This window comes from Psammomys obesus, unplaced genomic scaffold, assembly GCF_907164565.1.
Source record: "Psammomys obesus unplaced genomic scaffold, mPsaObe1.curated_primary_1811, whole genome shotgun sequence".
NCBI classification, from domain to species: Eukaryota; Metazoa; Chordata; class Mammalia; order Rodentia; family Muridae; genus Psammomys; species Psammomys obesus.
Window position 1 is genome coordinate 7,534,196 of NW_026588752.1, and position 14,621 is coordinate 7,548,816.

The 14,621-nt window shown below is 57.7% G+C and overlaps 3 protein-coding genes across 6 annotated transcripts; 2 read left to right on the top strand and 1 right to left on the bottom strand.

Annotated features, from left to right (window-relative positions):
- Positions 1-471: 471 nt before the first annotated feature.
- On the top strand, positions 472-2,351 carry Gng13 (G protein subunit gamma 13). 2 transcript variants are annotated; one of them, XM_055604647.1, is made up of 3 exons: positions 472-528; positions 1,920-2,051; positions 2,179-2,351. In XM_055604647.1, the coding sequence occupies exons 2-3, from the start codon at positions 1,954-1,956 to the stop codon at positions 2,282-2,284; spliced, it is 204 nt and encodes a 67-aa protein (XP_055460622.1). In that variant the 5' UTR covers positions 472-528; positions 1,920-1,953; the 3' UTR covers positions 2,285-2,351. The 2 variants fall into 2 exon arrangements, with proteins under 2 accessions (XP_055460622.1, XP_055460620.1); XM_055604645.1 differs by lacking the exon at positions 472-528 and adding an exon at positions 796-835.
- Chtf18 (chromosome transmission fidelity factor 18) lies at positions 2,046-10,229 on the bottom strand. Its single transcript, XM_055604644.1, has 22 exons — positions 10,082-10,229; positions 9,756-9,938; positions 9,514-9,661; positions 9,200-9,368; positions 8,723-8,815; positions 8,584-8,636; positions 8,324-8,462; positions 7,532-7,741; positions 6,995-7,092; positions 6,641-6,764; positions 6,398-6,546; positions 6,218-6,311; positions 5,939-6,037; positions 5,738-5,868; positions 5,368-5,515; positions 4,328-4,552; positions 4,094-4,243; positions 3,866-3,996; positions 3,103-3,247; positions 2,884-3,015; positions 2,616-2,673; positions 2,046-2,534 (listed from the first exon to the last, which is right to left on the bottom strand). Exons 1-22 carry the CDS (start codon positions 10,170-10,172, stop codon positions 2,398-2,400), a joined length of 2,907 nt encoding a protein of 968 aa, XP_055460619.1. The 5' UTR covers positions 10,173-10,229; the 3' UTR covers positions 2,046-2,397.
- Positions 10,230-10,577: 348 nt separating this feature from the next.
- Positions 10,578-14,367, top strand: Rpusd1 (RNA pseudouridine synthase domain containing 1). 3 transcript variants are annotated; one of them, XM_055604854.1, is made up of 6 exons: positions 10,578-10,691; positions 11,078-11,288; positions 11,413-11,536; positions 11,743-11,845; positions 11,982-12,083; positions 13,276-14,367. In XM_055604854.1, the coding sequence occupies exons 2-6, from the start codon at positions 11,107-11,109 to the stop codon at positions 13,683-13,685; spliced, it is 921 nt and encodes a 306-aa protein (XP_055460829.1). In that variant the 5' UTR covers positions 10,578-10,691; positions 11,078-11,106; the 3' UTR covers positions 13,686-14,367. The 3 variants fall into 3 exon arrangements, with proteins under 3 accessions (XP_055460829.1, XP_055460830.1, XP_055460831.1); XM_055604855.1 differs by having other exon boundaries at positions 11,100-11,288; XM_055604856.1 differs by lacking the exons at positions 11,078-11,288; positions 11,413-11,536.
- The last annotated feature ends 254 nt before the right edge of the window (positions 14,368-14,621 follow it).

The window sequence follows — 14,621 nt, forward strand, 5'->3', positions numbered from 1 at the left end:
GGTACCAGGAAGGTAGTGGTGCTCTGGAGGCCTGTGCCCCCTCCAGAAGAGCGTGCCACAGGATGTTTCTGGTCTGTCATAAGTGGACAACACTGAAGGTCACCTGCACCCAGTGGGCTGCAAAGACCACAGTGGGAAAGAGTTCTGCCCCTCCCCACCTACCTGGTAGCATACGGGGGCCCCCAACCAGAGAAGCCTCACTGGGTGGGGCACATTTTGCCCTTTAGGGCCCTGGTCCCAGTATCACAAGTCTGTCAAAGAACCCGGCCAACTGGGCTGCCAGCAGTTCTAGCTGACCCAGGAAAGACTGGACTAGCCCCACTGCATGTCCCACCCCAGGGGAGGCCGTACAAACAGCCCAGGGAGCTAGCTCTTGGGGTCAGCCCAGCCCTGTAAAGGCGGTGCCAAGGCCCCAGGTGGCAAGAGTGGGCGGGGCGCCTGCCTGGGCTCCCCTGGCTCGGACAGCCCAGCCTCACTCTGCACATCTCTCGGCCCCTGTCATCTCTGCTTTTGCTGTCTCCTTCAAAAGTAAGTCCAACGAACAGAACCCTCACATGGGGGGTTGGAATCAAACCTCAGGGCTCTAGGTCTTGACTAGGTGGGCACCTCTAGGCTAAATCTAACTCCTGGGACCGGGGAAACTGCCTTTGGGCCTCGGGGGCGGGGCGGCCGACAGATCGAGTCCAGCGGCGCAGGAGCCATCGCTGCGCGGCGGGGGCGCGTCTGTCCTGCGCCGTGCGCGCCGCCCGCAGTGCCCGTGTGCGCCGCCGTGCGCCTGGCCGGGGGCGTCTCAGGGCGCACTGGCGGCCGGGCTCCGGCGGCGGCAGCAGCGCAGGTAGGGCCAGTGATGGGCCATACCCCTAGCCCAGGTGCTCCCATTTGTTCAGGACCCTCAGCTGATCCTCTCCGCCCACGTGCCTGTCGGCGTGCGGGGCGCTGGAGAACCCGGCAGGGTGGGGCACTGTAACTTGTGGTCTCTGGGAAAGGTACTCCGCAGGCGGCCCTATACACCTAGAGATACACCTAGCCCACCCAACCTCTCAGCGGTTCCTTGGGAGCCCTCGCAGGACCCTGGTAGGATGGGCCACTGAAAAGGCAGTACTGTCGCTGGGTCCTAGATTCTCCCCAAGGCCGGCTCAGCTGCAGTATCCCGGGATAGGGGATTTGCTCGTAAGTGCCAGGCCCACGGTGCCAGACCCCTTTCAAGGTCGAGGAAGCTGTGACAGGAGGACGAACCAGAGACTTGGTCTTTTGGAGTGCACCGAGATAGGGAGGGGTAAAGGGAGGCCCATTGTTGTGCCCCACCTGACAGTTCTCCCTAGTCAGTCGGTGTGTCTGGAAAACACTGGCCCCAGGAGGCTACCTGTGTCCCCAGACATTCTGAAGGTACCCCACCCTACATGCAAATTGCAGCCAAATCCTCCCAGCTCCACAGATCAGCTTGGCCTCTTTACCCATGCAAAGCAAGCACCCAGGAGGGCCAGACAGCACCCAGCCATCTCAGGGCCCTCAGCCCACCCAGGCATGAGTTAGAAGGACTGGAAAGAGGATGGGGCTGCTCTGGATATTCAGGAGTCCATCTTTTATTAGTCTCCCTAGGCAAGAATGAGCCTGTCCCCCCAAATCCAGGGCTAGGCCTTGTGTCAGGCTCATTTGCCCAGCCAAGAACAGAAAGTTTGCTCTACAGCTAATCAGCCCCACTGGGTAGAGAAGGCCCAGGGGCCTCGTTAGTTGGTCCCTGTGGCACTGCCGAGTTCCCCAACATCATCACTGCAGATTTCAGGAAGGGCCAGTGGGTGGTACTGTCCGGTGGGCAGTAGTCCCTAGGCAGCAGCTTCCGGGATCTCCCTCTCTGTCCCAGGGTTGGGGTTAGGGGTGGGAGTTGCAGATGCAGCTCTTTTGCTTCTCCTGCCCACCAGCCTCAGGCTGGCTACCTCCGACGCCCCCGACGCCATGGAGGAGTGGGATGTGCCCCAGATGAAGAAGGAGGTGGAGAGCCTCAAGTACCAACTGGCCTTCAAGAGGGAGATGTCATCCAAGACCATCCCGGAGTGAGTGCCCCATGATGTGGGTCATTTGCCTGCCCTTGCACTGTCCCTTGTGTGAACCAGGACCTCACACCCCAGTGGTCAGGTGCCATGGGAATGACCATCATTCACTGAAACTCCCCACTCGCAGGCTTCTCAAGTGGATCGAGGACGGGATCCCCAAGGACCCTTTCCTGAACCCTGACCTGATGAAGAACAACCCTTGGGTGGAGAAGGCCAAGTGTACGATCCTATGAGCCTGACCCACACTCTGTGTAAGGTGTGACTTTATAAACAGGCCTCTCCAGGTGTCTCTGCTCTGTACATTCCCCGTGGGAGTCATATGATTCGATGTCCTGGGGAAGTAGGGCTACAGCAGGTCCCTGATGTACAGGCTGCGCCGCACAGCATTGGAGACGCCCTCGTTGAACCGGAACCACACCTCACTCCTGCCCACCGCCACACCCATGCGCCACTCGTCTGTGTCCTTCTCGGGGGCCTCAGCCTCTGCAGGGGCCAAAGGGGTGCACCTCAGCAGACCCCAACCCATGTCTCCACCCCTCCCTTCCTTCTGTGACCCACACACACCTCTGCTGGGGACTGCCACTCTCCTGACGACCACACGTCCAAAGAAGTCCCTCTCAGGCTAGCAGAGAAGAGGGGCCATCAGACTGGTAGGTGGACAAGTGGGCACACCTGGGCCTTTCCCATGGAAGAGACTCCGGGGCCTCTGAGCAAGGCCTTTGATGAGGAGCACCTCTCCTAACCCACTGCCCGATTTCTGGGAGCAACAGGTGCCTCCCTGGAGCAAGCCCCACCCTCCGCTCATCATTGTGCCCCAGCTTTCCCGCCACACCTGCTCCTGCACAGCCGCTCTCTTCATGATGTGTTCTAGGCGCTGCTCGTGGTTCCGTGGGCCAGGTTGCCTCACCCCTTTCTCCCCGCTGTCCGTCTGCAGACTTGCAGGCCCTGAGGGACCCTGGTCCATCTGAAGGAGGAAGCGTGATGGGAGCTGGGTGGTCCAGGCCAAACCACTGATGGTGTATGCTATCTCAGCACCAGGGGGCAAGCTTACCTGGGGACCACCTCCGGCCCAGGCCAGAGCTTCTGCCCGCCGCATCTTCTCCATTTCAATCTCCCGGGCGATAAGCTGCTTAGCCTGGTAGGTGAGGGGCTTGCGGGCAGGCAGCTCAGGGAAGCGGCAGACCTCCTCCACATTCCTGCCCAAGTGGGTGAGGCAAGATACCAGGGTACCAGTCAGCAGAGCCAGGGTCTGCCTGTTGCACCAACCCCACATACCCAGGTCAAGGGCTAGAACGTGGGGTCAGTAGGGCCAGGGTCTGTCTGTTACACCAACCCATACAACAAGTTCAAGACCTTGGGTGCAGGGTGAAGTCCTGGCACTGTTACCCCCTAACCCCCATGGCAGCTGAAGAGTACTTTAAGTCTTAGTTCCCTCAACTGTAAGTGGAGGTGACAAGGAACATGCATAGAGCTGCAGGAGGAGGTCAGGACAGGCAGGGACGCTGGGGTCCTCACTGGAACTGCAGGGCATCAGGATGCCACTGCCGAGCCTCAAGCCCTCTGGAGCCCCGAGAGGCTGCAGACACACAGACTGTCCACTCTGGGATGGACAGAGGGTCCATGACCCCTACACTGAAACTTGGGCCTCAGAACTGTGTCTGACCTTGGGTGGGGCCCAGTGCCAGGCACATCTGTGCCAGACCTAAAACTGCAACCAGTGACCCCTTGGACACCTCACCAGGACCACACTGGCTTTGGCACACACACTGTCCGTCCCCACGTGTTCCCCGTGCCCCAGGCACAGGGGGACTCACGGCTCTAGCCTGTAGAGGTACTGCCCATCGGGCGTGCGCTCCTGGTGGTAGGTGAGACTGTAGGCAAGCATGGTTCCCACAAGGCTGGACAACTGCTGCTTCTCACGGGCACTGTACAGCTGTGTGCTCACCTAGGGTAAGCGGGCACAGGGGGTGGGAGGGAATTGAGCAATGCCAGGAGCCACCTCAGCCAAAAACTCCATCCTTTCCTCCGTACGTGACACTCACAGGGCGCAGCTTGGGTGCGAGGACATCCAGGAGCAGGCAGAGGGTATCTAGAACAAGGGCCTGAGGCGTGGCCCGGCTACGGGTGGCCGGCGCCATACCCGACACCAGTGTCTGGATCTGGTTCCTGGTCTGGCTCATCCGGGTCTGGGCCTAGGACAGAAAGTGAGCCAGGGCCAGGGGAGCAGAAACCCCCCTGGGGCCAAAACCTAAGCACCAATTCGGCAGATGGCACACCTCCTGCTGGCTGCTGGGAAAAGTGATGCGTGGCACGTGGCTGGAGGCAAAGAGCACGTGGAAGGCTGCAGGCAGGAAGGGCAGGTAGCACAGCAGCTGGAAGCTCTGGCCGTGGTGGGCAGCCTGCTCCAGCAGGTCATCAAAGGCCAGCCAGTCAAGGGCACAGCACACGGTCCCTAGGCTGGAGTCCCGAAGCCGAAGGCGTAGAAAGTTGTCAAATAGGCCCTAAGAGTAGCGAACAGGCCATGAACCCTGGTAGGAGTGTGTAGGCCCTGAGCCTCTGACCCCCTCATCTCCCCACTGCGTGAGCATCAGCCTCGGGATCCTTTCTCTAGCTCCTGCTTTTGCAAAGTCCAAGGTGTAGGGCTTGACTGCCGATACCAGGGAGAGATCTACTGGTTTAATGAAGACCCCGAGACAAGTGTTGGGGACAGCCTACCCACTTGCCTCCAGGGGTGCCATGGTCAGTCCCCTGCCCTTCCCTGATGGGGCAAAAAGCTGTATCCTCAGAATTCAGGGCACAGCAGACCCAGTAGGGCCATGAGAGAGTCCATGCCACATAGCACCTGCAAAGTGCAGATTTCCAGACTGTCAGTGGATTCTCACTGCTAATCCAAATCAGCTTAGAGCTGGAAGCAGCTTAAGCCAGGCCTCTGGGGAGTAGGGGAGGCTGTCATTTGCTTAAGTGCAAACCTCTCCCTACCTGTTCTGTACCCCGTGTGCACCCTCCATCTACAATCTAGTCTCTCTAAGCCCCAACATGTACCTTGCAGAGGACCCCAGACAGTTCCCAGTTCCCAGCCTCAAACTCATCCTAGGTGCCTAAGCTCCCTGCCTCTGGCCCCTCCAACTTTGTTCCTTCAGTTCTCCTCTGGGTCCGAGGATTCTTCCTTGTGGCCTAACCTTAATCCTACCATCTTCTCAGATGCCAGACACCCATCCACCCTCAGCCCTTACTTTGGAACCCACCCAGGCCGTCTTCTGCTTACCGTCTACTCGATTTATTCCCAGGGTCATGAGAGCTGAGGTGGGCACAGTACCTGGACAATCTTCTCATGCTCGCCTGCAGAGGTGGTCACACGCAGGATGTGGTAGAAACGCTGGGAGGCCAGGGTCAGGGAGCCCTTGTCGCCATCACTGAGCAGGAGAGCCTGGGTTGGTAGGTTCAGGTCCTGGCCCACAAGTCGCCTGCAAGTAGAGGAAAGTCAGGGAGGGTCACTCTCTGAGCCACAGATTTAGGAGGCTCTAGGCAATTCCCCTTGGGCACTAACTGTCAGTTCCCTACTCACGGGACACAAGTGTCCAAACAGCTGTCCTGGAGCCCTGGCAGCATCAGGTGTGTCTCAGAGCTCTATACAACAGGGGAATCCAGACCAAGACTGGCCCACTCATGCCACGTGGACTACCTACCTTTGAGCCCTGGGCAACTGGAAGACCTCTTGCCACACAGAGAAGAGCCCCTTGCGCTGGTCCTTCAGGCCAACATGAGTGGTCTGCACGTCCCTCAGGCTCAGCTCCCGCCGGCCCCTCCCATACAGAAACTGGACAAAGGGTAGAGAGTGAGCAGCAGCTATCTCACCCCTCGCTGCCTCACCCGGGCCACCTGCCCACCTGTAGCGTGTTGATGCAGGCCCGGATGTCATTATCAGTCTTCTCACACAGGGCAGTCAGAGCACCGGGGTCAGCCCGCATACCATGTTGCAGGGAAATCTAGAGGCGGGGTAAGCACCAGAGCATCTGCCACTGCTGAGGGGTCCCGTGCCCAATCTAACACACCCTGAGAGCTAACCCTGCGGCCACAGCCTTCCCTGCACTCGGAGGGAAGGAACACGGGAAGGGAGGTCAGGACAGGGGCTGACTGGAAGCTGCTCCCCTCCCCACCCTGCTGACCTCCTGGAGCCGCTGCACCAGCCTGGAGGGCAGAGTTGGCGGTACATGGAGCAGGAAAGCCTGCTGCTTCAGCTGCCTCAGGGAAGGTGTGAACCTGTAGAACAGGACCTGCGGTGGGCACACCAGCGACAGGCGCAGGGTCTAGGCCAGGGGACCCTCCTGCCCCACCACTGCACTCACTGGTCGTTGCAGATACAGATGATGGGCCTTGTTAGGAGGGACCCCTCAGCCCTGCGGCGCCGACCCCCCGAGGGGACAGCTGTGGCTCCTTGCTCAGCCTCCTGTGGACCCTTGCGATTCAAGATGCTCAAGAGAACGTTGATGGCCGCCTTCAGGGAGGCACAGAAGAGGACAGTGAGCCAAAGCCCCAGGGCACCGAACCAGCCTGCCCGCCTGCCCACCCCGGGCAGCAAGGAGGCCCACCGTGGGGGCTCCGTCGATTTCATCAATAACCAGGCAGTTGGGCCTCCCACCTGCGCCCAGCACTGACTCCATTTGTGTAGCTGCTTCAATGCGTGTTCGGAAGGCCTCAGGAGTACGGTCATCGCTGAGACATCAAGGCCAAGACAAGAGTTATCAGGTAGCAGCCAACATCCCAGCAGGATGCTCTGAGGCTCCCCACTGGACGTAGCTACCGCCAACCTCAGTAAGCCCTAAAGTCCCAACCCCAGCCTACACATCCAGGACCCTCGTCCTACCCGCCAATTGGGGTTTTAGACCTGCACCATAGCCTTAGCCTCACAGAGGCCCCAGACAAGGGTCTTCTCCTCGACTCACCTCGCATTCATCTCTACCACGCAGTACCCTGCATGCCGCGCAACCACGTGTGCCAGTGTGGTCTTGCCTAGTCCTGGAGGGCCACACAGCAGTGCCACCTATAGCCAAAGTGGAGGACAGACTGCTGATCTCTTAGCCAGTAGCCAGGGACGGAAAAAAAGGTTGGTCACTGCACCCCAGCCATCAAACGAGAATACCTACAGTAGTCAGAGTAAGAGAAAACCCTGCAGGAGGCAAGTTATGTGGAGACTTGACAGGAATACCAAGCCCCGCCTCATGGGCCGGAGCCCCTCCCCCACTGCCCATCATCCTGTTGGTGAGGCTTGGAGCCTTTGGGAGAATGGATTTAACTTCAAATTCACAACACTGGCATTTGATACCAACCCTGATGTCACTGTACCCACAGACTCTAGAGGAGTTAAAGATGCCTCCTGGACCCCTACCCCCACCCTCAAAATACTATTACAATAGCACTGGCTACCCAGAAGGCAAAGCCTCAAGCTCAGATATGTTCACACAGGCCTTCGTGGGGTTTACCTTCTGCCGAGGCCTCCGGCTCGGGTCCAGCTCAGCTTCTAGCATCTCCTCCAGCACCTGCTCATGGCTTTTCCACTTGCCAGGGGCTGTAGCCTCCTTCCCAACCCGGGTTGTCTCTGCACTGGGCCTGGCCTTCCGGGAAGGCCTCTCCCGGCCAAACACCACAAGGTCCCACAGCTTCAGCCACTTGAGGAGGCAGCGGTTGGTGAACTGTTAAGAGGAAAGCCTAAGGGAAGGGCCCTGCCAAGCCCACAGACAGGGACACTGAGGCTCAGAAGGAAGATCCAAGCCCTCGTCATCAACAATTTCACCGAGGCCTCCAACCTCTTGATAACCACAGGACCACCCAGTACCAACTGATGAAGGTGAGCGAGAAGGCAACCTAGGACAGAGGTTCTCAACCTGTGGATCACGACCCCTTGGGATTCAAATGACCCTTTCACAGGGATTTCCTAGGACTATGAGACGACAGGAATACTTATAGTACAATTCACAACAGTAGCAAAATTAGAATTATGAAGTAGAAATGAAAATAATGTTATGGTTGGGGGGTCACCACAACATGAGGAACTGTATTAATAGGTCGCAGCATTAGGAAGGTTGAGAACCATTTAACAAAGCCCACAGCAGGTCACAGTTGTGCTGCCTCAGTTTCCCCCATTTTCCACTCAGAGCCCCCCCACGTCATCCTTAGCACCCAGTGGCCCAGCAACACAAATATCAACTGGACCTTGGCCCTCCCCTCCTGCGAATAAGGTAAGCCATTCACACTTGAGTGAGAAAAGAGCTCACGTCATCGCTGAGCAGCTCCGTGTAGTGCCGGGGCGCAAACTCATCCACCCAGAGGCAGTGCTGAGTAGTGTCCTGGCCATGGGCTGGCTCCTCCTCGGGGCTCCCCTCAGGCAGAGCCTCCTCCCTTTCAGACCCGAGGCTGAAGAGAATTGAGCCCTGATTCACTACACAGGGCTCACAGTGACCAGGCCCACCCCATAGGCCAGGAGGTCAGTCCAAAACCCGACAGGGGTTCCCTGGGGTGGACATGTGCAGTTCACCTATGCAGAGTGTCTGAGAGCTGACGGGCCTCCTCAAGCAGTTGCTGTCGTCGCTACAAACAGGACAGGCTAGAGTCAGACAAGTCCAGCCAGCGCCCCCCCTCAACGCACACACACTCCCCCACTCCACTAGACTCACCCTGCTGTCAACCTGTTCCTTCAGGGAGGTGAAGGGGACACCCAGCAGGTCCAGCTGGCCACGGCCTCGCCAGCTGACATCCGGAAGAGGGTTCTGGGCAAAACAGATGTGTCACGTTTGCAACCCTCCCAGGTCATGAGGGCACCCACAGTGCCCTTCCCCAAGAAAGCTCACAGAGGGAGAGATGATCCCTTGCCTAATCAGAGGAGATGGCTCACTCAGATGGTTAGATCTAAGGGAGGTCAGCTTTTGCGTGGGGCTAAGGGAAAAGAAGGGCAGAAAGCTAACAGCTGGGGTACAGGGTGGTGCTCTAAGGCCATGTACCCCCAAAGTAGCACTGCTGTCACAACACTGTGGCTGGGCGTGCCTGTTTCTAGCAATTCAGACAGGTGAAACTGGCCTCAGAACCTGTTGAGAACCCACTGGCAACATAAAGGAACCCAATGCCAAGGACAGCCCCATGCTGTGGTCACACACCTGCACCCCAGTGCCTGTGAGGTCAGCCCGAAGCACCAAAAAGGCCCGCTCTCCACATGTGGATGTCACATTGATGTAATCCTCTAAGACAGGGGGTCGTCTCAGGACAGGATTGCGGGGACTTGGCAAAGCCTGCACGATGCCTTTGTCAGCACTAACAACCGAGGGCCTAAAAGGGACAGGCATTTCCAGTCACTCTCAGTGGGGTACCTGGACCCACACTTACTCCCCTGCCTCCCATAGGCCGCTTCCAGAGCCTCATCCAGAGATAAGCAGCTTTCCAAGGTAGAATTACAGGCCCTCAAACAACACACCCATCAACCAACATCTCAGGGAAAATCTCCGGACTGGGTGGCGGGGTGATGTCCCCTGGAGGGGAATCGGGGTACAGGAGCTCCTCCATATCTGGATCAAAGTTCAGCCTCTTCACCACCTCCAGCCTGGGCCGTTTGACCATGGGGCCTGCAGAGACAGAGGCAGGAAGAGAAGGCAGAGAATAGAAAGCGCGTCTTCAGCATCCCCCGACCTTAAGTTCCCTGTACCCGATTGGACATACTGAAGGACTCAGGCTGGTCCCTGCGAACATTCTTCCTGGTATTGCGGCTATCATTTCCTGGCGGCCTTGCAGGGCAGGGGCGCGGGACAGTGTCCCCACTGGCGATGGCCTCTTCGAAGGTCAGCGGGGGGCGGCTCGCTGGAGTCTGCAGGGACCCAGAGGGCGCCAGGTCCCGTGTCCCTGCTGAGACAGAGTTTCACAGCAGCCGCACAGCTCAAGACGCGAACTCCCAGCCTCTGCCTATCCCAGAGCTGTTCAGACAGCTCTCCAGGACTGAAGCACGAAGCAGCCACAGCCTGGCCGCGCGACCCAGGACCCGCGCCCACCTTCCAGCTCCGCCAGCACTTCGAGCTCAGCCGCGAACTGGTTGTGGAAGTCATCCTCCACACCGAGCAGATGCTCCTCGTAGTCTTCCATGGACCCCAGTGCAGCCAGCCCACAGCTCCCACAGCTAAGACTCCCTCGGAACTTCCCGCGCCGCAGCCACTGCGCGCCACCCCTCCCTGTGAGCCTCCCGTACCGCCAATCAACAGCCGGTGTTCCAAGAGGCGCCAGCCATTGGCCAACGGGGAAAGGCGGGTCTTCGCACTCAGAGGGCGGGAGGAGAGGACTAATGGTTCAGTGGTTGAAGAGGAGGACCAAGAACGCTTTCAATTGGCCTATACAGACATCCGTTTGTGGGGGAGGCGGGAAAAGAGGTGGGGCTAAAAGGGTGCGTGCGCAGACCACCTGGGTGTGGCCTCACCACCCTCCAGTGGGCGGAGCTCCAGACAAGGAATGCCATTGGCCAATACGGCCGTCCATCAGCGAAGTGGCGTGGGCAGGGTGAAGGTGGGGCTGCGCGCCAGCCAGGCCAAGACCTGATTCCTAGTGTAGAGAAGCAAGGTTGGGTGTAGAGCCGAGAAGTGACATCCTGATCCCTTGGCCCTGTTGCAGGTAAGTCCTACAGGGTCCGCCTGCGGTCACGGACTGATGGAAGGCAAGTTAGGGAGCGCCTGCAGTCCTGAGTGGTCCAGGACCAATCAGGGCACAGCAGCCCCTTGTCCTCTTCCTTGCGTACTCAGGGAAAATCCATAACCTAGCGTGAAGTGTGTAGGGATGAGTTGGACAGTCAGGTTGTTTATCCCAGGTCGGGTCAGGGAGAGCTCCCTCACCCTGAGTCCGGGGCAAATCAGAACCTCCTGACCTTGGCCAAACTCCCGTTCCTGAGCTGACACCCCTGGCCTGGCCCCTTGTGGAGGGCATAAAGGGTTCCAGCAGGTGCTGGCCCCAGTAAGTGTGCCGAGAGCTTGAGGTTCAGGTCAGGCACCCTCCCACCCCAGGCTCACTCCCACCTGCGTGCAGCCCCACCATGGAGCCTGGCAGCGTGGAAAATCTGTCCATCGTGTACCAGAGCAGCGACTTCCTGGTGGTGAACAAGCACTGGGACCTGCGCATTGATAGCAAGACCTGGCGGGAGACCCTGACCCTACAGAAGCAGCTACGGCACCACTTTCCAGAGCTGGCTGACCCTGACACCTGCTATGGGTTCAGGTACACAGCCAACACAGAGAGCCCCACTGCAGCATCCTTCCAGAGGATGCTGGGACACTGGACTCTGCCACAGAGGTGCTAACCAGAATACAACAGCCACTGCTGCTCCTCTGCCCCTTCCCAGGTTTTGCCACCAATTGGACTTCTCCACCAGTGGGGCTCTATGTGTAGCCCTGAATAAAGCAGCCGCAGGCAGCGCTTATAAGTGCTTCAAGGAACGGCGAGTTACCAAAGCCTACCTGGCACTGGTGAGTCCTGACCAGTTCCTGGGGTGCTGTGTACATACTCAAGGCTTCTAGCCTTCTCCGGTAGGCCCCTCTAACCCAAGCTCCATGCCTGTTCTTGGGTAGGCTCCTTGGACATGCTCCTATGTGACCAGCTAGAACTCAGCCGCTTCCTTCTCAGAGGTGGCAGTGTAGCCCAGTGAGCTGCATGTGATGTCCTTGCTTGGCAGGTCCGGGGCCATGTCCAGGAAAGCCAGGTGACAATCAGCTATGCCATTGGCAGGAACAGCACAGAGGGGCGGACCCACACCATGTGCATCGAGGGCACACAAGGTAGAGCGGTTTGTTGAGGGGCCTGCGGACATGGCTCCGAACCATGCGTGGATGGGAACAGCTGGACGTGTGGATTGGAGTTGGCTCATGCTCTAGGGCTGGCCCTGCTGACCCTCGCACTTGCCTTTGCATCCAGGTTGCGAGAACCCTAAGCCAAGTCTCACTGAGCTGCTGGTATTAGAGTACGGGTTGTATGCTGGTGACCCTGTGTCCAAGGTGCTGCTGAAGCCACTCACAGGTATGTCCAGGGCAGGGGAGGGCAGGGGTCTGGTCAGATAAGAAAGGATCTTGAGGTATAGGCATTGTGGCCTGCCCTCTGAGTGTATACCAGGTGTTTGGCAGAGCCAATAGCAAGATCTTTGTTGGCGCTTGCATGTTCCCTGGAGGTTTAACTGAACTCTCTAGCTAGACCATGTGTCTCCCTAGCTGTGCACTCAACAATGACCACCCCAAACCAATCTCTTGTCCTGAGTTCCAACATCTGATTTGTAGCAAGGGACATGATAGCAAGGGCCTGCCCTACCCTGAACTGCCCTTCCTGGTAGCACAGATCTGCAAAGTAGCTCCTCAGAGGAGTCTTTCTTTTTCTTGTTTTTGTTTGGTTTTGTTTGTTTGTTGGCTGGCCTTGAACTCACAGAGATCCACCTACTTCTGCCTCCCAAGTGCTGGGATTAAAGGCGTGCATCACCACAGCCCAGCAATAAAAGACTGTGTAAACAAAGTGTGGTAGCAGATAGACATAACTCCAGCACTCTGGAGGTGTGGGCCGGAAAACCAGAAGTTTATGCCCATCCTCTGCTACATGAAACTTTGTCACAAGGAAAGAAAAGGAAAAGCGGGCAGTGAGATGGCTCAGCAGGTGAAGGTGCCTTCCACCAAGCCTGACAACCTGAGTTCAAGTCCCAGACCCACATGGTGGAAGGAGAGAAAAGACCCTTAGGAGGGGAGGTGTCTTCTGGGCTGGGTGGTGGTGGTACATGCCTTTAATCTCAAGGGGCAGAGGCAGGTGGATCTCTGTGAGTTAGAGGCCACAGAGTGGTCTACAGAGTGAGTTTCAGGATAGCCAAGCTACACAGAGAAGGCCTGTCTCGGGAAGAAACAAGCAAACAAAAAAGTTGTCTTCTGACTTATTTTGTACAGCGTAGCATCATGCAGGAACAAAACACACACAAAATTAAAATGTGCTTTAAAAAAAAAAATTAAAGGCAGAAGAAAGAGAGTTGGGGATACAGTTAGCTATAGAATGCTTGCCTGGCATGTACAAGGCCCTGGGTTCCATCCTCAGCACTGCAGAACACAACAGAAACCCAAGGGACTGCCAGGAAGCTCTAAAGCCACCACAGAGAACTTGCTGGATACTGTAAGAGCAAGGTAGGGATGTGACAAAGAATGGTTCGTCCCAGCCTGACCTCCCATCCCTGACCCCACAGGCCGGACACACCAGCTTCGTGTACACTGCAGTGCCCTTGGCCACCCTATCGTGGGTGACCTGACTTATGGACAGGCTGAGGACCAGGAGGACCAACCTTTCCGCATGATGCTGCACGCCTTCTACCTGCGCATCCCCACACAGGCTGAGTGTGTAGAGGCCTGTACACCTGACCCCTTCCTGCCTGCCCTTGATGCCTGCTGGAGTCCCCATACCTGCGTTCAATCCCTTGAACAGCTCATCCAGGCCCTCAGGACTGACCCTGATCCCAACCCTATGGGTGGAGGCCCGAGGCCCTGCAGCCCCTCCAGCCCCCTGCCCAGGCCAGGTCGGCCCCCTCCTGAGACTGAGGCACAGAGAGCATCCTGCCTGCAGTGGCTGTCAGAGTGGACACTAGAGCCAGACAACTGAGAGCCACGTGACTTTGGGGGTTGAGGGCTGCTAGACTCAGCAGCTAGGCAGCCATGATGGCTAAAAGACAGGGTACTTGGGTTGTAGGAGAGATGTCCAGTAGGCAAGTCTTCCTCTCAGCATTCCTCCAGGGGAAGCTAAGGCGTTTCCTCCTGGAACAGCTTTCTGCCTCTTCAGCTTTACCCCAGGCTTGCCCAAGCCCCTAGTCAGGAGGGGCAAAGCCAGGAGCTGGGATCCTCCTGGGCCCCACAGTGCCTGAGAAAGGCCGTCCTGCCATTAGCCTACCTGGACTCAGTCCCCTGCAGCCCCCAACCTGCCTCTTGCTGCCTGCCACTGTCATGTGCCTTTGCCTTTCTGAACTCTGCCAGAGGAGGCCTCACCTCCTCTGCCTGCATCCAGCGCTTGGCCCCAGTGCATGAGAGTGTGTTGGGGCATCTACAGAGACATCCTCCATGCATGCCCATTCCTCTAAACCTGGCATGGATGCTGTGGGTTCCTGGCTGGAGCTTCTGCCGTGTCACCACCTACCAGGCTTCCACATAGCCATAGAGTGTCAAGATCAGCCTTTGGGTCCTTTCCTGAGAGCCTTCTGGGCCTCACCTATCCACCACAACACAGCCACAGCACCCTGGCTGCAGCTAGGGTCTAAGATTAAGAATAAATGTTGGGTGATCAATCCTGAGAGTGACCACGAGTATATCTGATACGGGGTACCCTTGACCCTTGCTGGATCGGGCAGATCTCTAGCCCATGGCTGCTTAGCAGGACCTACTGCAGATCTTAGTTCATCGCTGCTGCCCTTCCTTACCCCATTGGCAATAAGAAACTTGCAGTAAGGGCATGTGGCTGTTAGAAGGGACAAGAAGCTGGGTCATATACCCAGTCCCCAGAAGGGCCCTCCCATCAGTGTCCCTAGGAGAGCCACTGTTTATATGT

What these genes read in the sequence shown, in the direction of transcription:
- Gng13 (XM_055604647.1), top strand. Translation starts at nt 1,954, where the DNA reads ATGGAGGAGTGGGATGTGCCCCAGATGAAGAAGGAGGTGGAGAGCCTC. An exon ending in TCATCCAAGACCATCCCGGA is followed by an intron (nt 2,052 to 2,178) that starts GTGAGTGCCCCA and finishes CCCCACTCGCAG; the next exon opens with GCTTCTCAAGTGGATCGAGG.
- Chtf18 (XM_055604644.1), bottom strand. Translation starts at nt 10,172, where the DNA reads ATGGAAGACTACGAGGAGCATCTGCTCGGTGTGGAGGATGACTTCCAC. An exon ending in TCACAGGCACTGGGGTGCAG is followed by an intron (nt 8,816 to 9,199) that starts GTGTGTGACCAC and finishes TGTTTTGCCCAG; the next exon opens with AACCCTCTTCCGGATGTCAG. An exon ending in CTCTCAGACACTCTGCATAG is followed by an intron (nt 8,463 to 8,583) that starts GTGAACTGCACA and finishes AATTCTCTTCAG; the next exon opens with CCTCGGGTCTGAAAGGGAGG.
- Rpusd1 (XM_055604854.1), top strand. Translation starts at nt 11,107, where the DNA reads ATGGAGCCTGGCAGCGTGGAAAATCTGTCCATCGTGTACCAGAGCAGC. An exon ending in GACACCTGCTATGGGTTCAG is followed by an intron (nt 11,289 to 11,412) that starts GTACACAGCCAA and finishes GCCCCTTCCCAG; the next exon opens with GTTTTGCCACCAATTGGACT. An exon ending in CCAAAGCCTACCTGGCACTG is followed by an intron (nt 11,537 to 11,742) that starts GTGAGTCCTGAC and finishes CTTGCTTGGCAG; the next exon opens with GTCCGGGGCCATGTCCAGGA.